Here is a 15,662-nt window from a genome sequence, read left to right on the forward strand (position 1 = left end):
ATAGAGACCGGTCGTCACAGACCAACCTGGCTGCCCAGAGAGGACAGTCTGGCTATAGAGACCGGTCGTCACAGACAAACCTGGCTGCCCAGAGAGGACAGTCTGGCTATAGAGACCGGTCATCACAGACCAACCTGGCTGCCCAGAGAGGACAGGCTGGCTATAGAGACCGGTCATCACAGACAAACCTGGCTGCCCAGAGAGGACAGTCTGGCTATAGAGACCGGTCGTCACAGACAAACCTGGCTGCCCAGAGAAGACAGTCTGGCTATAGAGACCGGTCATCACAGACAAACCTGGCTGCCCAGAGAGGACAGTCTGGCTATAGAGACCGGTCATCACAGACAAACCTGGCTGCCCAGAGAGGACAGTCTGGCTATAGAGACCGGTCGTCACAGACCAACCTGGCTGCCCAAAGAGGACAGGCTGGCTGTAGAGACCGGTCGTCACAGACCAACCTGGCTGCCCAGAGAGGACAGTCTGGCTATAGAGACCGGTCGTCACAGACCAACCTGGCTTCCCAGAGAGGACAGTCTGGCTATAGAGGCCGGTCGTCACAGACCAACCTGGCTGCCCAGAGAGCACAGTCTGGCTATATAGAGACCGGTCGTCACAGACCAACCTAGCTGCCCAGAGAGGACAGTCTGGCTATAGAGACCGACCGTCACAGACAAACCTGGCTGCCCAGAGAGGACAGTCTGGCTATAGAGACCGGTCATCACAGACCAACCTGGCTGCCCAGAGAGGACAGTCTGGCTATAGAGACCGGTCGTCACAGACCAACCTGGCTTCCCAGAGAGGACAGTCTGGCTATAGAGGCCGGTCGTCACAGACCAACCTGGCTGCCCAGAGAGCACAGTCTGGCTATATAGAGACCGGTCGTCACAGACCAACCTAGCTGCCCAGAGAGGACAGTCTGGCTATAGAGACCGGCCGTCACAGACAAACCTGGCTGCCCAGAGAGGACAGTCTGGCTATAGAGACCGGTCATCACAGACCAACCTGGCTGCCCAGAGAGGACAGGCTGGCTATAGAGACCGGTCATCACAGACAAACCTGGCTGCCCAGAGAGGACAGTCTGGCTATAGAGACCGGTCGTCACAGACCAACCTGGCTGCCCAGAGAGGACAGTCTGGCTATAGAGACCGGTCGTCACAGACAAACCTGGCTGCCCAGAGAGGACAGTCTGGCTATAGAGACCGGTCGTCACAGACCAACCTGGCTGCCCAGAGAGGACAGTCTGGCTATAGAGACCGGTCGTCACAGACCAACCTGGCTGCCCAGAGAGGACAGTCTGGCTATAGAGACCGGTCGTCACAGACCAACCTGGCTGCCCAGAGAGGACAGTCTGGCTATAGAGACCGGTCGTCACAGACAAACCTGGCTGCCCAGAGAGGACAGTCTGGCTATAGAGACCGGTCATCACAGACCAACCTGGCTGCCCAGAGAGGACAGGCTGGCTATAGAGACCGGTCATCACAGACAAACCTGGCTGCCCAGAGAGGACAGTCTGGCTATAGAGACCGGTCGTCACAGACAAACCTGGCTGCCCAGAGAAGACAGTCTGGCTATAGAGACCGGTCATCACAGACAAACCTGGCTGTCCAGAGAGGACAGTCTGGCTATAGAGACCGGTCATCACAGACAAACCTGGCTGCCCAGAGAGGACAGTCTGGCTATAGAGACCGGTCGTCACAGACAAACCTGGCTGCCCAGAGAGGACAGTCTGGCTATAGAGACCGGTCGTCACAGACAAACCTGGCTGCCCAGAGAGGACAGTCTGGCTATAGAGACCGGTCGTCACAGACAAACCTGGCGGCCCAGAGAGGACAGTCTGGCTATAGAGACCGGTCATCACAGACCAAGCTGGCTGCCCAGAGAGGACAGGCTGGCTATAGAGACCGGTCATCACAGACAAACCTGGCGGCCCAGAGAGGACAGTCTGGCTATAGAGACCGGTCATCACAGACCAAGCTGGCTGCCCAGAGAGGACAGGCTGGCTATAGAGACCGGTCATCACAGACAAACCTGGCTGCCCAGAGAGGACAGTCTGGCTATAGAGACTGGTCATCACAGACCAACCTGGCTGCCCAGAGAGGACAGTCTGGCTATAGAGACCGGTCGTCACAGACAAACCTGGCTGCCCGGAGAGGACAGTCTGGCTATAGAGACCGGTCGTCACAGACCAACCTGGCTGCCCAGAGAGGACAGTCTGGCTATAGAGACCGGTCGTCACAGACAAACCTGGCTGCCCAGAGAGGACAGTCTGGCTATAGAGACCGGTCATCACAGACCAAGCTGGCTGCCCAGAGAGGACAGGCTGGCTATAGAGACCGGTCATCACAGACAAACCTGGCTGCCCAGAGAGGACAGTCTGGCTATAGAGACTGGTCATCACAGACCAACCTAGCTGCCCAGAGAGGACAGTCTGGCTATAGAGACCGACCGTCACAGACAAACCTGGCTGCCCAGAGAGGACAGTCTGGCTATAGAGACCGGTCATCACAGACCAACCTGGCTGCCCAGAGAGGACAGTCTGGCTATAGAGACCGGTCGTCACAGACCAACCTGGCTTCCCAGAGAGGACAGTCTGGCTATAGAGGCCGGTCGTCACAGACCAACCTGGCTGCCCAGAGAGCACAGTCTGGCTATATAGAGACCGGTCGTCACAGACCAACCTAGCTGCCCAGAGAGGACAGTCTGGCTATAGAGACCGACCGTCACAGACAAACCTGGCTGCCCAGAGAGGACAGTCTGGCTATAGAGACCGGTCATCACAGACCAACCTGGCTGCCCAGAGAGGACAGTCTGGCTATAGAGACCGGTCGTCACAGACCAACCTGGCTTCCCAGAGAGGACAGTCTGGCTATAGAGGCCGGTCGTCACAGACCAACCTGGCTGCCCAGAGAGCACAGTCTGGCTATATAGAGACCGGTCGTCACAGACCAACCTAGCTGCCCAGAGAGGACAGTCTGGCTATAGAGACCGGCCGTCACAGACAAACCTGGCTGCCCAGAGAGGACAGTCTGGCTATAGAGACCGGTCATCACAGACCAACCTGGCTGCCCAGAGAGGACAGGCTGGCTATAGAGACCGGTCATCACAGACAAACCTGGCTGCCCAGAGAGGACAGTCTGGCTATAGAGACCGGTCGTCACAGACCAACCTGGCTGCCCAGAGAGGACAGTCTGGCTATAGAGACCGGTCGTCACAGACAAACCTGGCTGCCCAGAGAGGACAGTCTGGCTATAGAGACCGGTCGTCACAGACCAACCTGGCTGCCCAGAGAGGACAGTCTGGCTATAGAGACCGGTCGTCACAGACCAACCTGGCTGCCCAGAGAGGACAGTCTGGCTATAGAGACCGGTCGTCACAGACCAACCTGGCTGCCCAGAGAGGACAGTCTGGCTATAGAGACCGGTCGTCACAGACAAACCTGGCTGCCCAGAGAGGACAGTCTGGCTATAGAGACCGGTCATCACAGACCAACCTGGCTGCCCAGAGAGGACAGGCTGGCTATAGAGACCGGTCATCACAGACAAACCTGGCTGCCCAGAGAGGACAGTCTGGCTATAGAGACCGGTCGTCACAGACAAACCTGGCTGCCCAGAGAAGACAGTCTGGCTATAGAGACCGGTCATCACAGACAAACCTGGCTGCCCAGAGAGGACAGTCTGGCTATAGAGACCGGTCATCACAGACAAACCTGGCTGCCCAGAGAGGACAGTCTGGCTATAGAGACCGGTCGTCACAGACAAACCTGGCTGCCCAGAGAGGACAGTCTGGCTATAGAGACCGGTCGTCACAGACAAACCTGGCTGCCCAGAGAGGACAGTCTGGCTATAGAGACCGGTCGTCACAGACAAACCTGGCGGCCCAGAGAGGACAGTCTGGCTATAGAGACCGGTCATCACAGACCAAGCTGGCTGCCCAGAGAGGACAGGCTGGCTATAGAGACCGGTCATCACAGACAAACCTGGCGGCCCAGAGAGGACAGTCTGGCTATAGAGACCGGTCATCACAGACCAAGCTGGCTGCCCAGAGAGGACAGGCTGGCTATAGAGACCGGTCATCACAGACAAACCTGGCTGCCCAGAGAGGACAGTCTGGCTATAGAGACTGGTCATCACAGACCAACCTGGCTGCCCAGAGAGGACAGTCTGGCTATAGAGACCGGTCGTCACAGACAAACCTGGCTGCCCGGAGAGGACAGTCTGGCTATAGAGACCGGTCGTCACAGACCAACCTGGCTGCCCAGAGAGGACAGTCTGGCTATAGAGACCGGTCGTCACAGACAAACCTGGCTGCCCAGAGAGGACAGTCTGGCTATAGAGACCGGTCATCACAGACCAAGCTGGCTGCCCAGAGAGGACAGGCTGGCTATAGAGACCGGTCATCACAGACAAACCTGGCTGCCCAGAGAGGACAGTCTGGCTATAGAGACTGGTCATCACAGACCAACCTAGCTGCCCAGAGAGGACAGTCTGGCTATAGAGACCGACCGTCACAGACAAACCTGGCTGCCCAGAGAGGACAGTCTGGCTATAGAGACCGGTCATCACAGACCAACCTGGCTGCCCAGAGAGGACAGTCTGGCTATAGAGACCGGTCGTCACAGACCAACCTGGCTTCCCAGAGAGGACAGTCTGGCTATAGAGGCCGGTCGTCACAGACCAACCTGGCTGCCCAGAGAGCACAGTCTGGCTATATAGAGACCGGTCGTCACAGACCAACCTAGCTGCCCAGAGAGGACAGTCTGGCTATAGAGACCGGCCGTCACAGACAAACCTGGCTGCCCAGAGAGGACAGTCTGGCTATAGAGACCGGTCATCACAGACCAACCTGGCTGCCCAGAGAGGACAGGCTGGCTATAGAGACCGGTCATCACAGACAAACCTGGCTGCCCAGAGAGGACAGTCTGGCTATAGAGACCGGTCGTCACAGACCAACCTGGCTGCCCAGAGAGGACAGTCTGGCTATAGAGACCGGTCGTCACAGACAAACCTGGCTGCCCAGAGAGGACAGTCTGGCTATAGAGACCGGTCGTCACAGACCAACCTGGCTGCCCAGAGAGGACAGTCTGGCTATAGAGACCGGTCGTCACAGACCAACCTGGCTGCCCAGAGAGGACAGTCTGGCTATAGAGACCGGTCGTCACAGACCAACCTGGCTGCCCAGAGAGGACAGTCTGGCTATAGAGACCGGTCGTCACAGACAAACCTGGCTGCCCAGAGAGGACAGTCTGGCTATAGAGACCGGTCATCACAGACCAACCTGGCTGCCCAGAGAGGACAGGCTGGCTATAGAGACCGGTCATCACAGACAAACCTGGCTGCCCAGAGAGGACAGTCTGGCTATAGAGACCGGTCGTCACAGACAAACCTGGCTGCCCAGAGAAGACAGTCTGGCTATAGAGACCGGTCATCACAGACAAACCTGGCTGCCCAGAGAGGACAGTCTGGCTATAGAGACCGGTCATCACAGACAAACCTGGCTGCCCAGAGAGGACAGTCTGGCTATAGAGACCGGTCGTCACAGACAAACCTGGCTGCCCAGAGAGGACAGTCTGGCTATAGAGACCGGTCGTCACAGACAAACCTGGCTGCCCAGAGAGGACAGTCTGGCTATAGAGACCGGTCGTCACAGACAAACCTGGCGGCCCAGAGAGGACAGTCTGGCTATAGAGACCGGTCATCACAGACCAAGCTGGCTGCCCAGAGAGGACAGGCTGGCTATAGAGACCGGTCATCACAGACAAACCTGGCGGCCCAGAGAGGACAGTCTGGCTATAGAGACCGGTCATCACAGACCAAGCTGGCTGCCCAGAGAGGACAGGCTGGCTATAGAGACCGGTCATCACAGACAAACCTGGCTGCCCAGAGAGGACAGTCTGGCTATAGAGACTGGTCATCACAGACCAACCTGGCTGCCCAGAGAGGACAGTCTGGCTATAGAGACCGGTCGTCACAGACAAACCTGGCTGCCCGGAGAGGACAGTCTGGCTATAGAGACCGGTCGTCACAGACCAACCTGGCTGCCCAGAGAGGACAGTCTGGCTATAGAGACCGGTCGTCACAGACAAACCTGGCTGCCCAGAGAGGACAGTCTGGCTATAGAGACCGGTCATCACAGACCAAGCTGGCTGCCCAGAGAGGACAGGCTGGCTATAGAGACCGGTCATCACAGACAAACCTGGCTGCCCAGAGAGGACAGTCTGGCTATAGAGACTGGTCATCACAGACCAACCTGGCTGCCCAGAGAGGACAGTCTGGCTATAGAGACCGGTCGTCACAGACAAACCTGGTTGACAGAGAGGACAGTCTGGCTATAGAGACCGGTCGTCACAGACAAACCTGGCTGCCTAGAGAGGACAGGCTGGCTATGGACACCGGTCGTCACAGACAAACCTGGCTGCCCAGAGAGGACAGTCTGGCTATAGAGACCGGTCGTCACAGACCAACCTGGCTGACAGAGAGGACAGTCTGGCTATAGACACCGGTCGTCACAGACCAACCTGGCTGACAGAGAGGACAGTCTGGCTATAGAGACCGGTCGTCACAGACCAACCTGGCTGCCCAGAGAGGACAGTCTGGCTATAGAGACCGGTCGTCACCGACAAACCTGGCTGCCCAGAGAGGACAGTCTGGCTATAGAGACCGGTCGTCACAGACCAACCTGGTTACCCAGAGAGGACAGTCTGGCTATAGAGACCGGTCGTCACCGACAAACCTGGCTGCCCAGAGATCTACTACCAGGTCATGTGTCTTCTCAGTCATGTTGACACTGGTCTACTACCAGGTCATGTGTCTTCTCAGTCATGTTGACACTGGTCTACTACCAGGTCATGTGTCTTCTCAGTCATGTTGACACTGGTCTACTACCACACCTTTTTTTGTTATCTGTATACTTTGACAGTATAAGTAATTTAACTTTCCATGTCAATAAAGTCTATTGAATTGAATGAGAGAAAGAGAGAGAGAGGGGGGGGGGGGTTCTTACCTTGGTTGGAGGCGGGACTCGAAGGATCTTGGGTGGTGCTGATTGGCAAGGAGGTGCCCAGTGATGTCATAGAGGTCACCCAATCACGAGGGTCTGTGTGAACCACGGTGGGAGGAGTTGTGGAAGAGAAGTAAGAAGAGGATGAAGAGGAGTGTGTGACAGTAGTGCCCGTGTGTGGAATATAGTGAGTTCCAGTTGGTTTGAGGTTGTGTTCATGGTCGGGTCGGTCTGCGGTCGCTGTCCTGGCAGGTCTGGTCACGTTAGGGTTAACGGGAGAGGTCCCGATAGCGGTGAACGGAGTGTCCGTGGAGACAGGGTACGCCGTGCCGAAGAGTGGGTCCGACTCTCCTGACTCTACTCCCATAAAGAAAACATTCCCAAAGATTCCTGAAACACAACAAACACATATATTGAAGAGATAGACGTTCTGATAACAGTTGATTAATCAATACTATACAGTCTCAGTGGCGACCTGTCATTCAGGGCAGTGTCACCAGCAAAGCACCCCCACTCCATCACACCTCCTCCTCCATGCTTCATGGTGGGAACTACACATGCGAAGATCATCCATACACCTACTCTGCGCCATTGTTTGTGTTTCTTGGAGAAAGTCTCTTCTTCTTATTGGTGTCCTTTAGTAGTGGTTCCTTTGCAGCAAATCGACCATGAAGACCTGATTCACACAGTCTCCTCTGAACAGTTGATGTTGAGATGTGTCTGTTACTTTGAAGCATTTATTTGGGCTGCAACCTGAAGCTGGTAACTGTAATGAACTTCTCCTCTGCAGCAGAGGTAACTCTGGGTCTTCCTTTCCTGTAGCGGTCCTCATGAGAGCCAGTTTCACCATAGCACAATGGTTATTGTGACGGCACTTATAGAAACTTTCAAATTTCTTGAAATCTTCCGTATTGACTGACCTTCATGTCTTAAAGTAAAGTCTGCCTATTTGAGCTGTTCTTGCCATAATATGGACGTGGTCTTTTACCAAATAGGGCTATCTTCTGCATTCCACCACTACCTTGTCACAACACAACTGATTGGCTCAAAGGCATTAATTGAAATGCATTCCAGGTGACTATCTCATGAAGCTGGTTGAGAGAATCCCAAGAGCGTGCAAATCCGTCATCAAGGCAAAGGGTGACTACTTTGACATTTTTTTTGGTTACTACATGATTCCATATGTTATTTCATATTGTTGATGTCTTCACTATTATTCTACAATGTAGAAAATAGTCAAAATAAAGAAAAACCCTGGAATGAGAAGGTGTCTAAACTTTTGACTGGTACTGTACGTTGTGATGGTCAGGGAGAATCGAAGAGAGATATGTCATTTGGGCTCCCGAGTGGCTGTCTAAGACACTGCTGTCTAGGACACTGCATCTCAGTGCTAGAGGTGTCACTAGAGACCCTGGTTCGATTCCAGGCTGTATCACAACCGGCCGTGATTTGGATTCCCCATAGGGTGGCACACAATTGGCCGCAGTGTCGTCCGGGTTTGGCCGGGGACGTCACTTTAAATAAGAATGTGTTCTTAATGAACTTAGTTAAATAAAGGACACATACAAAACAAATACATTCATGGTCAGGGAGAAGTAGAGAGACGTTGTGATGGTCAGGGAGAAGTGGAGAGACGTTGTGATGGTCAGGGAGAAGTAGAGAGACGTTGTGATGGTCAGGGAGAAGTGGAGAGACGTTGTGATGGTCAGGGAGAAGTAGAGAGACGTTGTGATGGTCAGGGAGAAGTGGAGAGACGTTGTGATGGTCAGGGAGAAGTGGAGAGACGTTGTGATGGTCAGGGAGAAGTGGAGAGACGTACGTTGTGATGGTCAGGGAGAAGTAGAGAGACGTTGTTATGGTCAGGGAGAAGTAGAGAGACGTTGTGATGGTCAGGGAGAAGTGGAGAGACGTTGTGATGGTCAGGGAGAAGTGGAGAGACGTTGTGATGGTCAGGGAGAAGTAGAGAGACGTTGTGGTGGTCAGGAAGAAGTGGAGAGACGTTGTGATGGTCAGGGAGAAGTGGAGAGACGTTGTGATGGTCAGGGAGAAGTAGAGAGACGTTGTGATGGTCAGGGAGAAGTAGAGAGACGTTGTGATGGTCAGGGAGAAGTAGAGAGACGTTGTGATGGTCAGGGAGAAGTGGAGAGACGGTGTGATGGTCAGGGAGAAGTGGAGAGACGGTGTGATGGTCAGGGAGAAGTGGAGAGACGTACGTTTTGATGGTCAGGGAGAAGTGGAGAGACAGACTTTGTGATGGTCAGGGAGAAGTGGAGAGACGTTGTGATGGTCAGGGAGAAGTGGAGAGACGTACGTTTTGATGGTCAGGGAGAAGTGGAGAGACGTACGTTTTGATGGTCAGGGAGAAGTGGAGAGACGTTGTGATGGTCAGGGAGAAGTGGAGAGACGTTGTGATGGTCAGGGAGAAGTGGAGAGACGTTGTGATGGTCAGGGAGAAGTAGAGAGACGTTGTGATGGTCAGGGAGAAGTGGAGAGACGTTGTGATGGACAGGGAGAAGTAGAGAGACGTTGTGATGGTCAGGGAGAAGTGGAGAGACGTTGTGATGGTCAGGGAGAAGTGGAGAGACGTTGTGATGGTCAGGGAGAAGTGGAGAGACGTTGTGATGGTCAGGGAGAAGTGGTGTGTGTATGTGTGTGGTGTGTGTATGTGTGTGTACCTGAGAAGGCCAGTAGAACCAGCAGTAGACAGGTTAGCAGGCTGACAACAGGGACGAGGATGAGGAGGAGAAGACGAATATAGTTCTTTGTCGAGGTCCTCTTCTGAGGACACACTTCACCCATGGTCATGTCCTCATCAGCAACCTACACACACACAATGATAGAGGGGAGACAGAGAAACCAGACAGAAGGAGAGAGAGGGGAGACAGAGAAACCAGACAGAAGGAGAGAGAGGGGAGACAGAGAAACCAGACAGAAGGAGTGAGGGGAGACAGAGCAACCAGAAAGAAGGAGAGAGAGGGGAGACAGAGAACCAGACAGAAGGAGAGAGGGGAGACAGAGAAACCAGACAGAGGGAGAGAGAGGGGAGACAGATAAACCAGACAGAAGGAGTGAGGGGAGACAGAGCAACCAGACAGAAGGAGAGAGAGGGGAGACAGAGAACCAGACAGAAGGAGTGAGGGGAGACAGAGAACCAGACAGAAGGAGTGAGGGGAGACAGAGAAACCAGACAGATGGAGAGAGAGGGGAGACAGAGAAACCAGACAGAAGGAGAGAGGGGAGACAGAGAGAGAGACAGTAAGACAGTTATAGTAATAGTTAGATAGGTCAGCAGTATTATAACTAATAGTTAGATAGGTCGGCAGTACTATAACTAGTAGTTAGATAGGTCAGCAGTATTATAATAGTTAGATAGGTCAGCAGTACAATAACTAATAGTTAGATAGGTCAGCAGTACTATAACTAGTAGTTAGATAGGTCAGCAGTACTATAACTAATAGTTAGATAGGTCAGCAGTACTATAACTAGTAGTTAGATAGGTCAGCAGTACTATAACTAGTAGTTAGATAGGTCAGCAGTACTATAACTAATAGTTAGATAGGTCAGCAGTATTATAACAGTTAGATAGGTCAGCAGTACTATAACTAGTAGTTAGATAGGTCAGCAGTACAATAACTAACAGTTAGATAGGTCAGCAGTACTATAACTAATAGTTAGATAGGTCAGCAGTACTATAACTAGTAGTTAGATAGGTCAGCAGTACTATAACTAATAGTTAGATAGGTCAGCAGTATTATAACAGTTAGATAGGTCAGCAGTACTATAACTAATAGTTAGATAGGTCAGCAGTATTATAACAGTTAGATAGGTCAGTAGTACTATAACTAATAGTTAGATAGGTCAGCAGTACTATAACTAATAGTTAGATAGGTCAGCAGTACTATAACTAATAGTTAGATAGGTCAGCAGTACTATAACTAATAGTTAGATAGGTCAGCAGTACTATAACTAATAGTTAGATAGGTCAGCAGTACTATAACTAATAGTTAGATAGGTCAGCAGTACTATAACTAATAGTTAGATAGGTCAGCAGTATTATAATAGTTAGATAGGTCAGCAGTACTATAACTAGTAGTTAGATAGGTCAGCAGTATTATAATAGTTAGATAGGTCAGCAGTACTATAACTAGTAGTTAGATAGGTCAGCAGTATTATAACAGTTAGATAGGTCAGCAGTATTATAACTAATAGTTAGATAGGTCAGCAGTACTATAACTAGTAGTTAGATAGGTCAGCAGTACTATAACTAGTAGTTAGATAGGTCAGCAGTATTATAATAGTTAGATAGGTCAGCAGTACTATAACTAGTAGTTAGATAGGTCAGCAGTATTATAATAGTTAGATTGGTCAGCAGTACTATAACTAGTAGTTAGATAGGTCAGCAGTATTATAACAGTTAGATAGGTCAGCAGTACTATAACTAATAGTTAGATAGGTCAGCAGTACTATAACTAATAGTTAGATAGGTCAGCAGTATTATAATAGTTAGATAGGTCAGCAGTACTATAACTAGTAGTTAGATAGGTCAGCAGTACTATAACTAGTAGTTAGATAGGTCAGCAGTATTATAACAGTTAGATAGGTCAGCAGTACTATAACTAGTAGTTAGATAGGTCAGCAGTACTATAACTAGTAGTTAGATAGGTCAGCAGTATTATAACAGTTAGATAGGTCAGCAGTACTATAACTAGTAGTTAGATAGGTCAGCAGTACTATAACTAGTAGTTAGATAGGTCAGCAGTATTATAACAGTTAGATAGGTCAGCAGTATTATAACTAATAGTTAGATAGGTCAGCAGTACTATAACTAGTAGTTAGATAGGTCAGCAGTACTATAACTAGTAGTTAGATAGGTCAGCAGTATTATAATAGTTAGATAGGTCAGCAGTACTATAACTAGTAGTTAGATAGGTCAGCAGTATTATAATAGTTAGATAGGTCAGCAGTACTATAACTAGTAGTTAGATAGGTCAGCAGTATTATAATAGTTAGATAGGTCAGCAGTACTATAACTAGTAGTTAGATAGGTCAGCAGTACTATAACTAATAGTTAGATAGGTCAGCAGTACTATAACTAATAGTTAGATAGGTCAGCAGTACTATAACTAATAGTTAGATAGGTCAGCAGTATTATAATAGTTAGATAGGTCAGCAGTACTATAACTAGTAGTTAGATAGGTCAGCAGTATTATAACAGTTAGATAGGTCAGCAGTATTATAACACTTAGATAGGTCAGCAGTATTATAACAGTTAGATAGGTCAGCAGTATTATAACAGTTAGATAGGTCAGCAGTACTATAACTAGTAGTTAGATAGGTCAGCAGTATTATAATAGTTAGATAGGTCAGCAGTACTATAACTAGTAGTTAGATAGGTCAGCAGTATTTAAACAGTTAGATAGGTCAGCAGTATTATAACTAATAGTTAGATCGGTCAGCAGTACTATAACTAGTAGTTAGATAGGTCAGCAGTATTATAATAGTTAGATAGGTCAGCAATACTATAACTAGTAGTTAGATAGGTCAGCAGTATTATAACAGTTAGATAGGTCAGCAGTACTATAATAGTTAGATAGGTCAGCAGTACTATAACTAATAGTTAGATAGGTCAGCAGTACTATAACTAATAGTTAGATAGGTCAGCAGTATTATAATAGTTAGATAGGTCAGCAGTACTATAACTAGTAGTTAGATAGGTCAGCAGTATTATAATAGTTAGATAGGTCAGCAGTACTATAACTAGTAGTTAGATAGGTCAGCAGTATTATAACAGTTAGATAGGTCAGCAGTATTATAACTAATAGTTAGATAGGTCAGCAGTACTATAACTAGAAGTTAGATAGGTCAGCAGTACTATAACTAGTAGTTAGATAGGTCAGCAGTATTATAATAGTTAGATAGGTCAGCAGTACTATAACTAGTAGTTAGATAGGTCAGCAGTATTATAATAGTTAGATAGGTCAGCAGTACTATAACTAATAGTTAGATAGGTCAGCAGTACTATAACTAATAGTTAGATAGGTCAGCAGTACTATAACTAATAGTTAGATAGGGCAGCAGTATTATAACTAATAGTTAGATAGGTCAGCAGTATTATAACAGTTAGATAGGTCAGCAGTACTATAACTAATAGTTAGATAGGTCAGCAGTACTATAACTAGTAGTTAGATAGGTCAGCAGTATTATAACAGCTAGATAGGTCAGCAGTATTATAACTAATAGTTAGATAGGTCAGCAGTATTATAACAGTTAGATAGGTCAGCAGTACTATAACTAATAGTTAGATAGGTCAGCAGTACTATAACTAATAGTTAGATAGGTCAGCAGTATTATAATAGTTAGATAGGTCAGCAGTATTATAACTAATAGTTAGATAGGTCAGCAGTACTATAACTAGTAGTTAGATAGGTCAGCAGTACTATAACTAGTAGTTAGATAGGTCAGCAGTACTATAACTAATAGTTAGATAGGTCAGCAGTATTATAAAAGTTAGATAGGTCAGCAGTATTATAACTAATAGTTAGATAGGTCAGCAGTACTATAATAGTTAGGTAGGTCAGCAGTATTATAACTAATAGTTAGATAGGTCAGCAGTACTATAACTAGTAGTTAGATAGGTCAGCAGTACTATAACTAGTAGTTAGATAGGTCAGCAGTACTATTACTAATAGTTAGATAGGTCAGCAGTATTATAACTAATAGTTTGATAGGTCAGCAGTACTATAACTAATAGTTAGATAGGTCAGCAGTACTATAACTAATAGTTAGATAGGTCAGCAGTACTATAACTATTAGTTAGATAGGTCAGCAGTACTATAACTATTAGTTAGATAGGTCAGCAGTACTATAACTAGTAGTTAGATAGGTCAGCAGTATTATAGTAGTTAGATAGGTCAGCAGTACTATAACTAATAGTTAGATAGGTCAGCAGTATTATAATACTTAGATAGGTCAGCAGTACTATAACTAGTAGTTAGATAGGTCAGCAGTACTATAACTAATAGTTAGATAGGTCAGCAGTACTATAACTAATAGTTAGATAGGTCAGCAGTATTATAATAGTTAGATAGGTCAGCGGTACTATAATAGTTATCTAGGTCAGCAGTATTATAACTAATAGTTAGATAGGTCAGCAGTACTATAACTAGTAGTTAGATAGGTCAGTAGTATTATAATAGTTAGATAGGTCAGCAGTATTATAACTATTAGTTAGATAGGTCAGCAGTATTATAACAGTTAGATAGGTCAGCAGTACTATAACTAATAGTTAGATAGGTCAGCAGTACTATAACTAATAGTTAGATAGGTCAGCAGTATTATAATAGTTAGATAGGTCAGCAGTATTATAACTAATAGTTAGATAGGTCAGCAGTACTATAACTAGTAGTTAGATAGGTCAGCAGTACTATAACTAGTAGTTAGATAGGTCAGCAGTACTATAACTAATAGTTAGATAGGTCAGCAGTATTATAAAAGTTAGATAGGTCAGCAGTATTATAACTAATAGTTAGATAGGTCAGCAGTACTATAATAGTTAGGTAGGTCAGCAGTATTATAACTAATAGTTAGATAGGTCAGCAGTACTATAACTAGTAGTTAGATAGGTCAGCAGTACTATAACTAGTAGTTAGATAGGTCAGCAGTACTATTACTAATAGTTAGATAGGTCAGCAGTATTATAACTAATAGTTTGATAGGTCAGCAGTACTATAACTAATAGTTAGATAGGTCAGCAGTACTATAACTAATAGTTAGATAGGTCAGCAGTACTATAACTATTAGTTAGATAGGTCAGCAGTACTATAACTATTAGTTAGATAGGTCAGCAGTACTATAACTAGTAGTTAGATAGGTCAGCAGTATTATAGTAGTTAGATAGGTCAGCAGTACTATAACTAATAGTTAGATAGGTCAGCAGTATTATAATACTTAGATAGGTCAGCAGTACTATAACTAGTAGTTAGATAGGTCAGCAGTACTATAACTAATAGTTAGATAGGTCAGCAGTACTATAACTAATAGTTAGATAGGTCAGCAGTATTATAATAGTTAGATAGGTCAGCGGTACTATAATAGTTATCTAGGTCAGCAGTATTATAACTAATAGTTAGATAGGTCAGCAGTACTATAACTAGTAGTTAGATAGGTCAGTAGTATTATAATAGTTAGATAGGTCAGCAGTATTATAACTATTAGTTAGATAGGTCAGCAGTACAATAACTAATAGTTAGATAGGTCAGCAGTACTATAACTAATAGTTAGATAGGTCAGCAGTACTATAACTAATAGTTAGATAGGTCAGCAGTATTATAACTAATAGTTAGATAGGGCAGCAGTACTATAACTAATAGTTAGATAGGTCAGCAGTACTATAACTAGTAGTTAGATAGGTCAGCAGTACAATAACTAATAGTTAGATAGGTCAGCAGTATTATAACTAATAGTTAGATAGGTCAGCAGTACTATAACTAATAGTTAGATAGGTCAGCAGTACTATAACTAATAGTTAGATAGGTCAGCAGTACTATAACTAGTAGTTAGATAGGTCAGCAGTACAATAACTAATAGTTAGATAGGTCAGCAGTATTATAACTAATAGTTAGATAGGTCAGCAGTACTATAACTAATAGTTAGATAGGTCAGCAGTA

General features: G+C 46.9%; 1 protein-coding gene across 1 annotated transcript in view; it reads right to left on the minus strand.

Moving 5' to 3' along the window:
* corin (corin, serine peptidase) overlaps positions 1-15,662 on the minus strand; it is a 143,910-nt gene that overhangs the window by 103,108 nt on the left and 25,140 nt on the right. Inside the window, exons 2-3 of the mRNA XM_036958423.1 lie at positions 9,672-9,816; positions 7,000-7,386 (exon numbers count right to left, since the gene is read on the minus strand). Coding sequence (XP_036814318.1) covers positions 7,000-7,386; positions 9,672-9,816 — 532 coding nt within the window. The remainder of the gene's footprint in view (positions 1-6,999; positions 7,387-9,671; positions 9,817-15,662) is intronic.

This window comes from Oncorhynchus mykiss, chromosome 21 (genome assembly GCF_013265735.2).
Source record: "Oncorhynchus mykiss isolate Arlee chromosome 21, USDA_OmykA_1.1, whole genome shotgun sequence".
NCBI classification, from domain to species: domain Eukaryota; kingdom Metazoa; phylum Chordata; class Actinopteri; order Salmoniformes; family Salmonidae; genus Oncorhynchus; species Oncorhynchus mykiss.